Below are 15699 nucleotides of genomic sequence, written 5' to 3'. Positions count from 1 at the left end.
TCCCACACATACACAACCAAAAAAATATATATAAAAATCATCCCAACACCGACACTCAACAAAAAAAAGACGGACAGACTGCTAGTCAGCCGCTGCCGTTAGGTTTAACTTACAGCAAGTCAACTGCTAGATTAAATCAGCTATAATCTCGAACTCAAATAAAGGCTTTTCTCTAAAGGATAAAAAATTCTGGTTTGCTATAATTTCTCATAAGTTCCCAGCTGATTGTTATCACCTTGTAAGACTCCAGTCTTACATTAGCAAGACATGTGTGGTCCTTTGATATTTTTAATATTGATCTTTGCTAATATTGGAGATACTGCATGGGCTTATTCAAAGAAGAAATATTACTGTTCAGAATTTGAAAAATCAGGACAGAAAGGCACCTCTTGGATGCCTCTTTAAATACGAATATCATGATTAAAATAGCTGTATCTCCGTGATAACTGGGGCCCTTAAAAAAGTAGTTTAGTTTTTAAAATATCAGAAGTTCAAATATGAGAAAAATTAAATCCTCTGCACTTTCCATTCAAACCCTGTCAACTAATGAACCTTTTCAACTACCCACAGGATACTTACTCCACCGTCGCCCAGTGATTTTTCCAACGTCCAATACTGAGATTGCTTCCCATCAACAGTTAACAATTTGGAAATTCCCTTTTTACTTTGAAAGCCACTCTTCTACCTTAATCCAAATATAGCTCCTCCAAATCCCTATCATACCACACAAAATAAAATGACAGTACTAATCAAACACAATGCACCCAAGCACATGTTTCTTTTGAGTGAAGCAGTGTTTTTGAGAAAGAATATCTTAAAACTCCCCAATTTTCAATGAAATATCTTGCATCTAAAGACTTTGGATGAGTACTGGAGGGTAGTAAGCACCTTTGAGAAAAGGGATAACGGAATCAGTAAAAATTATGGCTTTATGGGTTCAATTATATCTAGTACCTCATCATCCTCCTCCCCCTCGATTTCTGTTGAAGCTAGTCTGGAAGCAGCTTGCAGTGTTCCAGCAATGTCAAGGTCTCCAGATGTTCCTCCCACTCCTGGAATGGCTGGAAATCCTACAGAAAGACAATGTGCCAATTTTAAGGCATCAACAGTTAACAATTAGGAAATTCTCTGCTAGTTACTAATAAAATGTTCACTGCCCATCAGCTTTACATCATTTTATGAATGCAGTGAGGTTGACTCACTTAATTTTCAGTTCCCTTATTTTAACAAATGCTCTCCTTTAGGATTCCCTCATCCCTACGGAGCCACATCAATGAACTGTATTGAAAATTACATCCATGGCCTTACTCTGCATAATAGCATCTGATTCTAACTTCCCATTACATCTTCACTGTACTGTACTTCGGAAATATACTTCTTGATTAATTATATGATTTTATATTTTCACAGGTTTAACCAAAAGTAAACAGAGTTTAATTTTTATCTACTCTTTCTCCTAGACTGTAAGACTATATTCTGCACTATGTTTCCTTTCTCTTTTTGCACAGTTGGACTCATGAATGATATTATTTGCCCAAATAGCTCACCAAATAAAGTTTTTCACTGTATCTTAGTTCACGTGAAAATAATAATAAAACCAGCTGTTGATCAATGACTAATAATCAATGAGTTTGCCTTAAAATATCAATGGTGTGAAATTTGTTCTCAACATTAGTGCCAAAATGGATAGACAGAACTAATTGGTGGGTGGAAATTAGCAGTCAAAACTATACTGTTTTGAACAAGAAATTTACCTTTGCAGCATTCCTATATTTTCATAAAGAGGCAGATTCAATAAGCTTCATTGTTTTGTGTATATGGTGGTCTAAATTGCAAATCAGCAAAAACTAGGCAAGTTCTTTACAAGTACAATATCAAAGGTAACAAAAATATATATTTTCCTTTGTCACCCTTGATTTAAAGGTGACATTATTAACCCATTCTTATATTCCAGTTCCACGGCAACGTTCCATTTTGTTATCTAAGCTAACAATACAATGCAGCATTGGGCAAAGTTGCATCTTTCAGATAGGAGATTATAGCATAGATCCATCATTTCTCTCAGGTGAAGGTAAAGATAGATGGCACTCAAAGAATAGTTCTCTCTGGTGTCCTGGTATTCACCCCTAAACCTGCATTGGTAAAACTTTACTTGGATTGGACATATACTTGAAAATTGGATGTACACTTGAAAAGGAAAAAAATAGATGTGTTTCCATAAATAATGATTCTAATGACAAAACCACAAAGGGAAGATTTCCATGCCATAGCTTCCACTCTAATGTATTATTACAAGAAACTATGATTTATAAAATGCATCCATGGGGCATCTTTTCCTGAAGGTATAGGAAATGCAGACTTGATGAAGAAATTTACTTTTAGAAACATCTAATTTAGGAAGAAGTATTTTCATTTGAGGTGCAGTCCAAAAGTAAAGATCATTAATAAAAGATAATTATTAATGAAAAACAGAACTTGCATCAAACCTTTTAATCCAAAAGTGATTAAGAATATAGAAAGCATCACAAGACACAATTGAGATTAATCAGTAAAGAAATTGAAAGGGCATCTAGGTAAGCACATTAAAAGACTCAACAAAAAATGGGTTATGCTGAAGGTACCGGTGCGGCTCGGCCGCGGGGACTTCCATCCCCTTGCGGGGACTGTGCGGGTCGGTCGGGGACGAGCTATCTGTCCGTGGGCGTGGGGAAGAGAGTGGAAGTTTTGTTGCCTCCATCACAGTGAGGGGGTGTTTGGAGTCACTGTGATGGATGTTTGTGTTGGGGTCATGTGTCTTGTGTTCTTTTTTTTTGTGTGACTGCTGGAAATGTAATTTCGTTCGGTACCTCGGTACCAAATGACAAATAAAGCTCTGTATTCTGTATTGTTGAATCTCTAACTTTTTGAGTTGTGAGGAAACTTCAGATGAAGAAGTGAACAACTTGCAGTCTTCTGTTACATGTGTATCTTTCATTTGTGAGGGATGTATGGATGTATGTGAAGTTTCCTTCTAAAAATGTATGGGTGCTAATATTTGTTTCAATTCACTTGTTTGTCTGAAGAGAGAGAAATAGCAGACTCAAAACTGCAGGTTTTCAAGCCAACTTATAAACATGCTCTGGATTTCTGGATGGAATTGAATCACCACAACCAATGAGCTAATATATACATAATAATTGATCTCAAATTATATAATATAAGGGATAGAAATCCCTTGCCCGCAAAGCCATTATTATCTGAGCCCGCCCGAGTGGCTTTCGAATACTGCAGTACTGTATCTGTACAGATACAGCCACGTCTAGCAAAAATTGAAGACATTTTCAGCTACTCAATGACTGTTGGCCAAAAGCATGGGAGATGTTTTTATAGCAATTTTATGAAGAGTCTTCTCACAGAGGGCAGTGAGTCTCCAGAATAATACTCCAGGTGGTTCTGGGTGCCAGATCATTAGATGACTTTAAAGAGGAAATAAGGAAGAGGAGATAATGCCTTGAATCAGTTGAGCTGTGATCATATTGAATGGCAAGTCAAGTTTAAGGGGCCGAGTGGTCAATTCTTGCTCCCGCTTTCTTATATTATTTACAAAGTGAAAGACTTTCCATATTTATTGCATTTTCAGTTGCAAATACTGCACAGATGTCTGTGCATTCAAACTGTTTTTATTCTTAATGTGTATACTTTTGTTTTAAGATGTTGATGTCATCTCAGTCAGCCATCGAATATACGTGCCATTCTTCAGTTTGAAGGATCGCTTATCAATGTTCAGATTATATTTTGGCATTTCATCACATTAACTTGGAAGCTCTGCAATCAATAAAATTGAATCCCATACCAGCTTCTGTAGGTGACTGGCATACATGGCTTTCCAATGAAAAACAGACAGAATAAAAACATTTACAATCACTTTTATATTTTCTGTTGTCAGGTTAGTTCTTTTCCAGTTAATCCCCTACTTATTCTTACCGCATCACTTGCATTTTCATTTCCTTCAAATATTTAATAATAGCGGAATTACTTGGAAGGTACATCAAATAATGTCATGTGTGTGAACAGTTCCCATTACTTAAATCTTTCACAATTAAAATGTTAAATGTTTAAGCTTTACAGCACAAATAATTTCAAATACATACAAATAACATACAAATACATGCCTGGGGGTATTGGAAGATCTCCAAAATCCACTTTTCTTCCAGCTTTGTGTGCTCTGATGGCATCTTGGTATTGCTGGAATGAGGAAAAGGTAGAAATTCTCATGCATTCCACCAAGATGATAAAAGCTTGTCAAATGATCAATATCAAAATAATTTATGGAAATAAAGGAATATGTTCACCTAACTGTGAAAGAGTATATCGCATTTTGAAGTTTAGTTTAGTTTAGTTTAGTTTAGAGATACAGTGCAGAAACAAGCCCTAAGGCCCACCGGGTCCGCGCCGACCAGCGATCCCTGCACATAAACACCATCCTACATACAAGAGGGACAATTTTTCCATTTACCAAGCCAATTAACCTACAAACTTGTACGTCTTTGGAGTGTGGGAGGAAACCAAAGATCTGAGAAAACCCATGCAGGTCACAGGGAGAACGTACAAACTCCGTACAGACAGAACCCGTCAGGATTGAACCAGGTCCCCGGCGCTGCTTTCGCTGTAAGGGAGCAACTCTACAGCTGCGCCACCGTGCCCGCCGTGTGTGTGCTTGCGCGAGTGTAGACAGGGCAAGTAGGGCCGAAGGGCCTGTTTCCACACTGTATGACTATGACTATGAATATTTACTGATAAGACAAGATAAGCAAATGCACCCGAGGTACCATACCTTAGCCAGAAATCAACATATTCAAATGAAATCGGAAAAAACTAAATAAATCCACATGATAAATGTACCTTTACAATTCTCTCATGCATCCTTGCTTTACGATTATTCCCATCAGTTTTAGCATGCGTTGCTGCTGTTTTATATTTCTGCATTCTTTGATGTAGAGCTTCTAGAATATCTTTGGGTGGTGGTGGTGAGCCTAGAATTACAAAAGTAAAATGTCTCTGCTATAGATAAGAATTTCTGTTTAATAACTCACCAGATATTAAAGGATGTTACAGCAAACGTAATGATAATTTGTTCATGTTAATTTGCAGTGTATTCCTCTCCAACAACCCCCCCCCCCCGGTACAATTGTCACAAATACCCTCCTGGCTGCATTTTTCTGAAGTCTGAAGGTCTCACCCGAAACATCACCCAATTCGTCTTTTCAGAGATGTTGCGTGTCCCGCTGAGTTAATCCAGCTTTTTGTGTCTATCTTTGATTTAAACCAGCATCTGCAATTCCTTCCTATGCATCTTTTCCCTTCCCTGGTGCTGTTTCCCCCTTCTCACAAAAATATGTTGTTGGTCATCTCGCTTGTCTAACCCTGCCAGAATGCTGTCCATTTCAATAGATTCCCTCTAAATCTTTAAATTCGAGTGAATTCAAACTTAGTCAACTTCATCACTCCTTCAGTGGCAGTTCTGGCATCTCAGGTTTTGGTCTGATAAATCCTCAGTACACTCCCTCACAGGTAAGTATATCCCTTTCAGGAAAGGAGACAAAAGAACGCAATATTCCAGGTGTGGTCTTACCAAGACCATGTACAGCTCCTTACTCTTTCAATAGACAATAGGTGCAGGAGTAAGCCATTCGGCCCTTTGAGCTCGCACCACCATTCAATGTGATCATGGCTGATCATTCTCAATCAGTACCTCGTTCCTGCCTTGTCCCCATACCCCGACTCCGCTATCCTTAAGAGCTCTATCTAGCTCTCTCTTGAATGCATTCAGAGAACTGGCCTCCACTGCCTTCTGAGGCAGAGAATTCCACAGATTTACAACTCTCTGACTGAAAAAGTTTTTCCTCATCTCCGTTCTAAATGGCCCACCCCTTATTCTCAAACTGTGGCCCCTGGTTCTGGACTCCCCCAACATTGGGAACATGTTTCCTGCCTCTAACGTGTCCAACCCCTTAATAATCTTATATGTTTCGATAAGATCCCCTCTCATCCTTCTAAATTCCAGTGTATACAACAAGCCTAGTTGCTCCAGTCTTTCAACATATGACAGTCCCGCCATTCCGGGAATTAACCTAGTAAACCAAGCTGCACGCCCTCAATAGCAAGAATATCCTTCCTCAAATTTGGAGACCAAAACTGCACACAGTACTCCAGGTGCGGTCTCACTAGGGCCCTGTACAACTGCAGAAGGACCTCTTTACTCCTATACTCAACTCCTCTTGTTATAAAGGTCAACATTCCATTGGCTTTCTTCACTGCCTGCTGTACCTGCATGCTTCCTTTCAGTGACTGATGCACTAGGACACCCAGATCTCGTTGTACGTCCCCTTTCCCTAACTTGTCCTAACTTTTTCCTAACTTTCCCTTACATTTTAAAACCTCTTGCTATGAAAGCAAATGTACAATTTGGCTTCTTAACTGCTTGTTTCACCTGAATGTTTGTTTTCTTTCACAGGTATATAACAACCAATTATTTTTACAATTGGAGTTCACAATCACGATGCAAAGAAATAGCTGCATCTTTATCCATAATAACTGCAACAGCCAACGTTTGCCCACAGATTTTAAATAATAATCAAAATATTGAGGGAGAAAGCTCAAGACAGTGGTTATCATCTGGAAAGCATGCCAGTTCATTTGGATGAATCATTCAGGACCTTCAAAACGGAACCTGATGAACACTTAGGGGAAGGTAATTCTTAAGGCAATAGGGACTGATTAAATTGTTCTAAAGAAAGCTAGAGTGAGATAATGGACTGAATAGTCTCCTTCTGTGACACAATGGATTTGTATTTCCATGGCAGAGCAGGCTTGGAGTTACCTGTCCTTCTCCAGCTGTTTATTTTTATCATCTCATCAGCTAGGATGCAAGGTGGTATAATCTTAAACTTATCCTATTATTTGTGGAATTCGGAAACCATAACCAAATATACTTAATCACAAATTGTGCAAACTCAAGGATGATCATACACTCACTTAAAGTTTAAAAATACAAATACCTTTGACTCCAAGCTCACTGTGCAATAGAAATCAGGTATCATTCCTAAAGAAAAATTAACGCTATGAACAAAACCAAGTTATTCTAAAACAAAATAAATTCACTCGGTGCTCCGTTAGTTTTCTGAATTTGCAACAATGTAAAAACTTTTCAGCCCTTGCACTTAAGCTGAAACTTAAGTTGTCCTTAAATGAACATTTTAATGTTCCTGAGATATTGGTTTCATTTGTTTATATACTGCATGCAGAATGTGACCAGAGGATTTTAACTTAATTAAGAACTCCTGGACTTTATTTTTCTATTAAATAAAAAATACAATGCATTTCACTGATACCAGTGCAGAACATTTGCAAAGCATGCCTAACTTTTCTTACCTGATTCTATGTTGCCCTGTGGTTCCATTTTAGGTCCTCCTCCTTCTTGATCGGGAAGAGTTATCATACTGGAAGGCTTTGGTGATATATCTTGGACTGTGGTATCCGACAAAACATTTAAATAAACAGTCAGACATAAAAATGGATTAAATATATTATGTCATTTTATATATGATTGAGTTTCAATGAAAAAAACCCTAATCTGACAGGTTAGTAAATCATTATGCTGTAAGGATGCAACAAACGTTTCTAAATTAATAGACAGCCAGGAGGCAGATTGTGCTGTTTTGAGAGCTCCAAATTGTTGCAGATAGAAAAACAGCTTTGTTAAAAAAATTAAGATGGATTTTTTTCTTTCTTATTCTGATTTGTTCTGGTTAATCATCCATGGATTATGACTAGTTGGAGGGGGAAAAAATTGGCATTACTATTTCAATCGTGAAACAGCTCTCACATGAACCGTATTGAACTGGAATTATTTGATTGTCTGACACATAAATCAATGTAATAGAAATACCATCTTGATGATTGATCTGGTATCTCAATGAAAAGCTGCTTATCCTTTTCTAAAATAAAGTTATGCAATCTTAGCTGGGCTGGGTCAACTTAACAGACCCAAGCAGAGGCCAGCATTTTTGATATTAATAATATTTGATAATGATTAGTCCAATGCAGCTTTTACTTTGCAGCAAGTAATATGAGCTATTTAAGTCATCAGTGCAATAACAATGTTCACAATTTTGTCCACGCAAATGAATTCAAGAATGAAGCCGAGAGATTCAGTTTTGTTTTACTCCAAACTGTAAGCTGCTTTCAACACAAAACACTTTTACAACTGCAAAAAAAAATTACAATTCTACAACATCTGTGCATTCACACCTGTTAGTGATGATGGCAAATTACTTAGATCCACTGGTTCCCCACTGTGCAAAGCTTTTATCGCTGTATCAAATCTCTAAAATAAACACAAAATAAAAATGTAGATATTTAAATCTTCCTATTATACGTTAAAACTGGTGCACTGTTGCAAAAGTCTACAGATTAAGCTATAAGCAAAATACTGCATTACAAAGAAATTCAGGGTAAAAGTAAGGAAACGGTTTTTGGAAATTATATTCTATGAAGGCTGAAGGAAAAATTAAAATTAAAGCCATTAAATGTAATAAAAACAATATTTGAGATTTCCTACACAAGACGTCTACAAGTGGATGGTACGGTGGCACAGCGGTAGAGTTGCTGCCTTACAGCGCCAATGACCTGGGTTCAATCTTGACTATGAGCGTTTGTCTGTACAGAGTTTACATGTTCTCCCCGTGACATGCTTGCACTTTCTCCGGGATCTCCAGTTTCCTCCCACATTTCAAAGACGTTCAGGTTTGCAGGTTAATTGGCTTGGTATAATTGTAAATTTCTCTAGTGTGTGGGGGATAGCATTAATGTGCGGGGGATTGCTGGTCGGCGCAGACATGTTGGGCCTAATGGCCCTTTTCCATGCTGTATCTCTAAAGCTAAAACTAAAAAGTGACAGCTAAAGCAGGAAGAACATGCTACTCCACAGAAGGTCAGTATTGCCCAATTCATCTCACATTAGTTGACTTGCATATACTTCATGCTTTCCTGCAACTGCACAAATGTCAGACTTCCAACGACGCTGATATTCTAACAATCTTTGAAGATTTTGAATGCTATGAATTAGAATTATAGTTTCTTAAATTTATTTCTTGGTTATATATGGAAGTGTTGGTACTGCCATATCAAATATCTAAAAAATGTTTTATTTTTTTAAATGCTTTTTGATTAAATGTCAAGAAAACCTTCAAATTCAGATTTTACGAGAGGATATGCTGTTTTTGAGATATGGCAATTTCAAAGTGCACTCTGCAGTAGTAAAGCTTTTTTCTTTCAAAGCTAAAAAACTAAATTATTGTTAAGAAAACAAAAGATCGGATTAGAGTTTAACTGCCAATTTCTCATTCAGGAATCTTCAAAGAATAGAATACGTTCATTATTTTGAAACAGCACATCAAATGTCAATAGGTTCAATAAAAATTACAAGAGTTTTACTTTGCTGATTTTTACATATTCTAGAGCTTTTGTGATATCTCCTTGTTGCTTTGCTCTCAGTGCAGCCAATTTATATTCCTTCTGTCTTCCAATTAACAACTCTTCCGTCTTTGAATCATCACACCCTGCAAAACATTAAATAAGATACTGACTTTAAAAATCACTATATGATTGACTTATAGCAAGACTGATTTCAGACAACTACTTCTGGTTATTTCCTAAAAGTTTGTGTAGGAAAATAACTGCAGATGATGGTACAAATCGAAGGTATCACAAAATGCTGGAGTAACCCAGCGGGTCAGGCAGCATCTCAGAAGAAGGGCCTCGACCCGAAATGTCACCCATTTCTTCTCTCCTGAGATGTTGCCTGACCCGCTGAGTTACTCCAGCATTTTGTGATACCACCTAATTTGGTTTGGTGATTAATCCAAAACTGATTTAATTTTTTTTACCATATTAGTATATTTATGACTGCTCCTGCTTCCAGCACTACTAAATTACTTTCAGTCACAAAATATATTTATCAAAAAGAATCAAAAGAATCAAGACGTCCAAAGTGTTCACTCCCTTGACACATTCTATATTATTTCCTCATTGTAGTTATTGCCGAATCATTGCCTGTGGTCTCCATGAAAGCACTGAGAACTCCTAGAAGTGGAGTTAAGTGCAGTAAAGTAGACCATACACATTTTGTTGACCCTCTGTATTTTAGAGATATGTATCATGAAATGACCAACAACTGGCAAAGTTGGGGGTAGGGCATTACCAGATGTAAAAGCTGGCATGCAGAAATTTTTTAACACATTACAATCGAAGAAAATTGCTTAATTTTAAAAAATAATAATAATTGGTTACCCAACACCTCAAAAATGTAAATAATTTAAAAAATAAGCAAAGCAAAATAATATTTAAAATAAGTCAAGCTAAATAATTTAATATGTAATGGATAGGAAGGAACTGCAGATGCTGGTTTAAATCAAAGATAGACACAAAATGCTGGAGAAATTCAGCGGGACAGGCAGCATCTCTGGAGAGAAGGAATGGGTGACATTTTGGGTCGAGACCCTTCTTCAGATTGATGTCAGGGGAGAGGGAAATACATAGATAAGGAAGTGTAGACCTCCCAACATTTGATTTTACAAATTCATAATTTTGATGTCCAAAATTCAGAATTTTACATCAAAATTCATAATATAGTGCATAATGCAACTTTTCAGCAAAAGAAAGTATGCAGGCGTTGCGCTACATTCATGTGTGAAAAATTACTATTATTTCCAACAGTCTGTAGTTCTTGGACTACATGTATAATGTCAGCCCAACCATGAGTATATTCTGCTATTTATAGAAAGGTTATTGAACAGAAATACTTTTTACAACACAAAGAAAAAATTGTTTTGCTTTGTTTTTTCTATTTTGCTTTTTCCTTGCACATCCCAATTCTGTTGGTATTGGTATTGAATAAAAGAACAATGATCATAAAATGTATGACTAAGTTATGAATAGGGGCGAGGTGAGGCCAGGCCAGCGGTGAGGACAGGCCAGTGGCGAGGCCAAGCCAGCAGCGAGGCCGGGGCAAGGCCAGGCTAGGCCAGGGGCGGGGCCAGACCAGCGCAAGGAAGAGTTGAGCGGCGGGGCGGGGGGCAGGGCGAGCGGCGAGGCATGTGTTTTGCGGAAAAATGTGAGGCGAAATTGGAATGGCGGAAATGAAATAAGAAAGCGGAAACTGTCCGCCAAATTCGGAAGGGTTGGGAAGTCTGGAAGTGTATAGATAAGGAATTGTAAGGTGTGGAAACATGACAAAGGGAAATGTAGAATAAATAGATCATTGTTAGTTGGGAGAAGGTAACAACAAAACAAACAGAGATAAAATGTAGTCTGAGACAGCAAGACTGGTCGGAGAACTGGGAAGGGGAGGGATGGAGAGAGGGAAAGCAAAGGTTATAAAGTTAGAGAAGTCAATGTTCACACTGCTGGGGTGTAAGCTGCCCAATCGAAATATGAGGTGCTGTTCCTCCAATTTGCGCTCTGACAATGGAGGAGGCCCAAGACAGAAAGGTCAGTGTGGGAATGGGAGGGGGAGTTAAAGTGTTTGGCAATCTGTCTTGTCCTTTGCTCCTAATCAATTTAACCTGCATTGGATTTAAGAGCAGACCTCCCAACATTTGATTTTACAAATTCATAATTTTGATGTCCAAAATTCAGAATTTTACATCAAAATTCATAATATGGCGCGTATTGCAACTTTTCAACAAAAAAAACGTATGCACGCCAAATGCGCATACGCATTGTGCTACATTCATGTGTGGAAAATGACTATTATTTCCAACAGTGTAGTTTTTAGATTGCATGTACAATGTCAGGCCTATCATGAATATATTCTGCTATTTATAGAACGGTTATTGAACAGAGATACTTTTTGTAACACAAAGAAAAAGTCGTTTTGTTTTTTCTATTTTACTTTTTCCTTACACATCCAAATTCTCTTGGTATTGAATCAAAGAACAATGGTCATAAAATGTATGACTAAGTTATGAAGAAAAAGTTGATATATGCGACTTGACTAAGCATACAGAAGTACTTGTTGAAGTAAATTTGCACATTAATTGAGAATCAGCCCAAAAAGGAATTGGCTTTTCTGCTGTGTTTTATGTTTTAACCCCGTTTTAATTAATTAATATCTTATCATATCATATCATATATATACAGCCGGAAACAGGCCTTTTCGGCCCTCCAAGTCCGTGCCGCCCAGCGATCCCCGTACATTAACACTATCCTACACTAGGGACAATTTTTACATTTACCCAGCCAATTAACCTACATACCTGTACGTCTTTGGAGTGTGGGAGGAAACCGAAGATCTCGGATATATACTAAAACTCTTGTTTGTTCCTGAACTACAGCCAAAACGGTACACAATAGCGCAACAATTTTAGGCCCATCTTACTCACCGTCGTCCCTTTGGTGCTAATGGAACTTTCATTGAAATTGGTGTTATATTTTTAAACGTACTCACATTTTAAAGTTTACATCTATCTCCTTGGGAGGGAGGGCGAGAGGGAGGGGGTGGAGGAAGGATAAGGGGGGTTGAGGGGGATGGAGTGGGGGGAGGGGAAGGGGTGAGGGGTGAGGAGAGGGTGCTGCACCAATGCAGGAGAAGTTTGGGCCCAACGAGTCCACATGGTCTAATAGTTATATAATCTTGCACTTAAATTTAATATTTACTGATTACAGTTCCACCACTGATTTTCTGGCACTCTTGGTTCCAGAGCTTTGCTGGTTTATCCAGCTGGCCAAGGAAGTCGGCTATGGGGATAGATCTCCTGGCTCCAGCTGGGCTGGCGTTCCAGAGCGCCGGCCGCAGGTTGCAAATTCAACCCACTGATCGGCCATGGAAGTCCCGATGAGGTCGAGATTGGCTGCCTTGCCCAGCCTAGGTGCCACATTTTCAGGGAGGCTTCCAGAGCGGGGGGATTTCTCGTGGAACCCTTAGCGACCGAACTGGCAAATTGCAATTACCAAATGTTTTGCAGAAACTTTCCGCCAAATTCGGAAGGGTTGGGAGGGGTGTAAGAGGCATATAATTCTGAATAATGCTGGGGAATTTAGTGACTGGGCTTGGCCACTAGACTCCATGATATCATGCATCTGAGTAACCTAACATATTTGGTCTTCCAAGTCTGTTAGCATCTGGATCTAATGCTACTTAAATGGCAAAATGAAAACAGTTCAATTTGATACAGTACCTGAGCCATCACTAATTGTTGCAGAAGACACATCACTGATCTCTGACTGAATGGCAGTTGCAGATTCTGCAAGAACATTGTAAGATTCGGGCACAGAAGACACCACTGGTAACACAGTCACAAAAGGTTTTGCTGGTGTTGGTATATCTTGAAGCATTTCTGCAACTCCGTCTTCCACATTTTCAGCTTCCAAACCATCTGCATTTAAAGCATCAGGTTGGAGTACTGGAGCACTGCTTTTACCAGTGGCCACTGGGGGAGGAATTTCTACTTCCTCTATCCTTTTACCTTTCTTTGCAGAAACAAGCATTGTCTGCAAAGTCTGTTAAATATAAGAATCAGTTAAAGACTGCATACATTATATTAAACCATAAACTTTAAGATTTATATGATTTCTGACAAAAAACTTTGAAAGGTTTTCCAATTACTAATCAAATGATTTCAGTAAGCAAAATATTTTCTCAATATTCTTTAGATGAACTACATTACTTGTAATGAATAGCTCCTAGAGCAAATTACAAAAGGGACAACAAAATTGAATCAATTGTACATTAAACCATAATTTCTCCATTTTAGTATGCAGTGTTATAGAAAAAATAATAATTCCAAGATTTGTTAAAATGTGAATGCACAAAATTGCTTAAAAAAATACTTGGAGCAGTGCTAAAGCAACGTTAATCCAACCAAAAGTACAGTCGTAAATTAATTTAAATTCTACTTCTCAAAGATTTTGGCTAAATTGCTTGAGCCTCAGAATTTAATCTTTCTTTAGACCAATCTTAGACAGATACCAGACTTCATAATTTGGCAGTACCAGGAAAACAGTATTCCCATCAAATGAAGCTAAAGCATCTCTGCAGACAATCTACAGTAAAGTCTAAATTACGTGAGCTTGAAAGTTTCACAAAAGTTGAAATATTACATTAATAAATCATACCTTTAGTCCTCGTTCATATCTTCTCATTTTTGAGGTTTCTCCTGTTTTCTTTGCGATAGTAATTGCAACTTTATACATCTGAATTCGTTCTTCCAAAGTATCTTGTAGGCCACCAGCACTCACAGAAACTGCACTTGACTAGGGAAAAGAAAATAATTTTCAGTGCTTGAACAAAGAATATCACAGGAAAGGCCATTTCACTCTAGATGATATTTAAACATCATCTAAGCTTTCTCCCGCTCCAATTGCAACTTCCCAGCTAATTCCATTAATTCCAGTCTGTGTCACTCATGCATGCAACCGTTCTTCCTTTAACCATATCCTTATTATGCCATCTCACTCCACCCATTCATTTTATTTAAATTAGCTTTTTGCACTTCACTTTACTCAGAAATGAACCTCAGGATTGTTCAAGATTTTCCTGATTGTTGCATTCCATGCAGTAATGCAGAAATAAAATACGTTCTCCAGAAGTGCTATTCTTTTTGCAATTAGGAAATTAGAACTGCAAACAATATTCCAAGCACAGTCTAACTGAGTTCTGTAAACAGACACAATGTTCTTTTAATTTTTCATTCTATTCTTCAAAGAAATGTGCCTTGGTATGCAGTTCAATTAATCTATTAGTTTTGTACGTAATTAATTTTTGTATGCATCCTTTGGTTGTTCCCCAATACAATAGACGTGGGAAAATAATCACGACAGGTTGAACACCATTTCCCCCACCCTACCCCCACAATAATCCAGACAAAATTACAAGAGCTCAATTGAGATTCCCTGATGGCATTGTAAACTGAATGCGAATGGAATGACCAGCAAACCTATCCCCGGTTCCGTCTCCCTGGCCGTTTTGAGCCCCAGACTTACAAGGTGCACCAGCGAGCCCCTCTCACCTGCTGCTGTTTGTTGTTGTCGGCGGTGGCTTTGTCTATTCCCCGCTCGAAAACCGCTGCCTGCTTCTCCCGTCGCTCTGTCCAGTCAGCCTCATCCGCAGGTCCCCTTCATTCCCCCACCATTGCCTCATCATTCTCCCCTGGAGTCACTGACATACATAGCTGTTGTTGTGGCTCACACTGTAGCTCCCCATTGGACACACTTTCTGCAGACCACTGCCAACGATAGAACGCGCTCAGTTGCAGTGGGGCTCCCTCCCCTCTCACCTGCTGATGGAAGTGGGCTGTGGCAGTCGAATGGGGAGCGAATGCAGCCACTGCCGACAGCAAGAAACATCAGCAGGTAAGAGGGGCTTGCTGGTTAACCTTGCGAGTCGGGAGTGGAGTCGGAAAGCTCCAAACGGCCGGGGAGATGGTGGGAGCCGAGGATGGATCAGCAGGTCATTCCACTCACATTCAGTTTACATTTTATATATATATATTTTTTAATTTCTGGCACTCCATGGTGCTTTAGAGGTGCGGGAGGGTGTCATGAGTGGGCCAGGGGTGTATTGCCGTTTCATTATCATATGACCTCTTTTGTTCGGGGAAAACCGGCTATTCCAGAAAGGCTCTGGAACTGAGCGTGCCGGAAAATCGGTCTGTGACAAAC

The 15699-nt window shown here is 38.6% G+C and overlaps 2 protein-coding genes across 2 annotated transcripts in view; one reads left to right on the top strand and one right to left on the bottom strand.

Annotated features, from left to right (window-relative positions):
* The window catches only part of LOC144598398 (zinc finger FYVE domain-containing protein 9-like), a 125700-nt gene extending 119141 nt beyond the window's left edge, over positions 1-6559 (top strand). Inside the window, exon 19 of the mRNA XM_078408533.1 lies at positions 6494-6559. The gene's annotated coding sequence lies outside the window, so the exon portion shown is untranslated. The remainder of the gene's footprint in view (positions 1-6493) is intronic.
* cc2d1b (coiled-coil and C2 domain containing 1B) overlaps positions 1-15699 on the bottom strand; it is a 62967-nt gene that overhangs the window by 24366 nt on the left and 22902 nt on the right. The window contains exons 5-12 of the mRNA XM_078408535.1: positions 14155-14292; positions 13218-13539; positions 9475-9599; positions 8290-8365; positions 7411-7506; positions 4882-5012; positions 4152-4224; positions 955-1070 (exon numbers count right to left, since the gene is read on the bottom strand). Coding sequence (XP_078264661.1) covers positions 955-1070; positions 4152-4224; positions 4882-5012; positions 7411-7506; positions 8290-8365; positions 9475-9599; positions 13218-13539; positions 14155-14292 — 1077 coding nt within the window. The remainder of the gene's footprint in view (positions 1-954; positions 1071-4151; positions 4225-4881; positions 5013-7410; positions 7507-8289; positions 8366-9474; positions 9600-13217; positions 13540-14154; positions 14293-15699) is intronic.

The sequence above is a fragment of the Rhinoraja longicauda genome, chromosome 11, assembly GCF_053455715.1.
Source record: "Rhinoraja longicauda isolate Sanriku21f chromosome 11, sRhiLon1.1, whole genome shotgun sequence".
NCBI lineage: Eukaryota > Metazoa > Chordata > Chondrichthyes > Rajiformes > Arhynchobatidae > Rhinoraja > Rhinoraja longicauda.
This window is presented reverse-complemented; position numbering and strand designations above follow the sequence as displayed.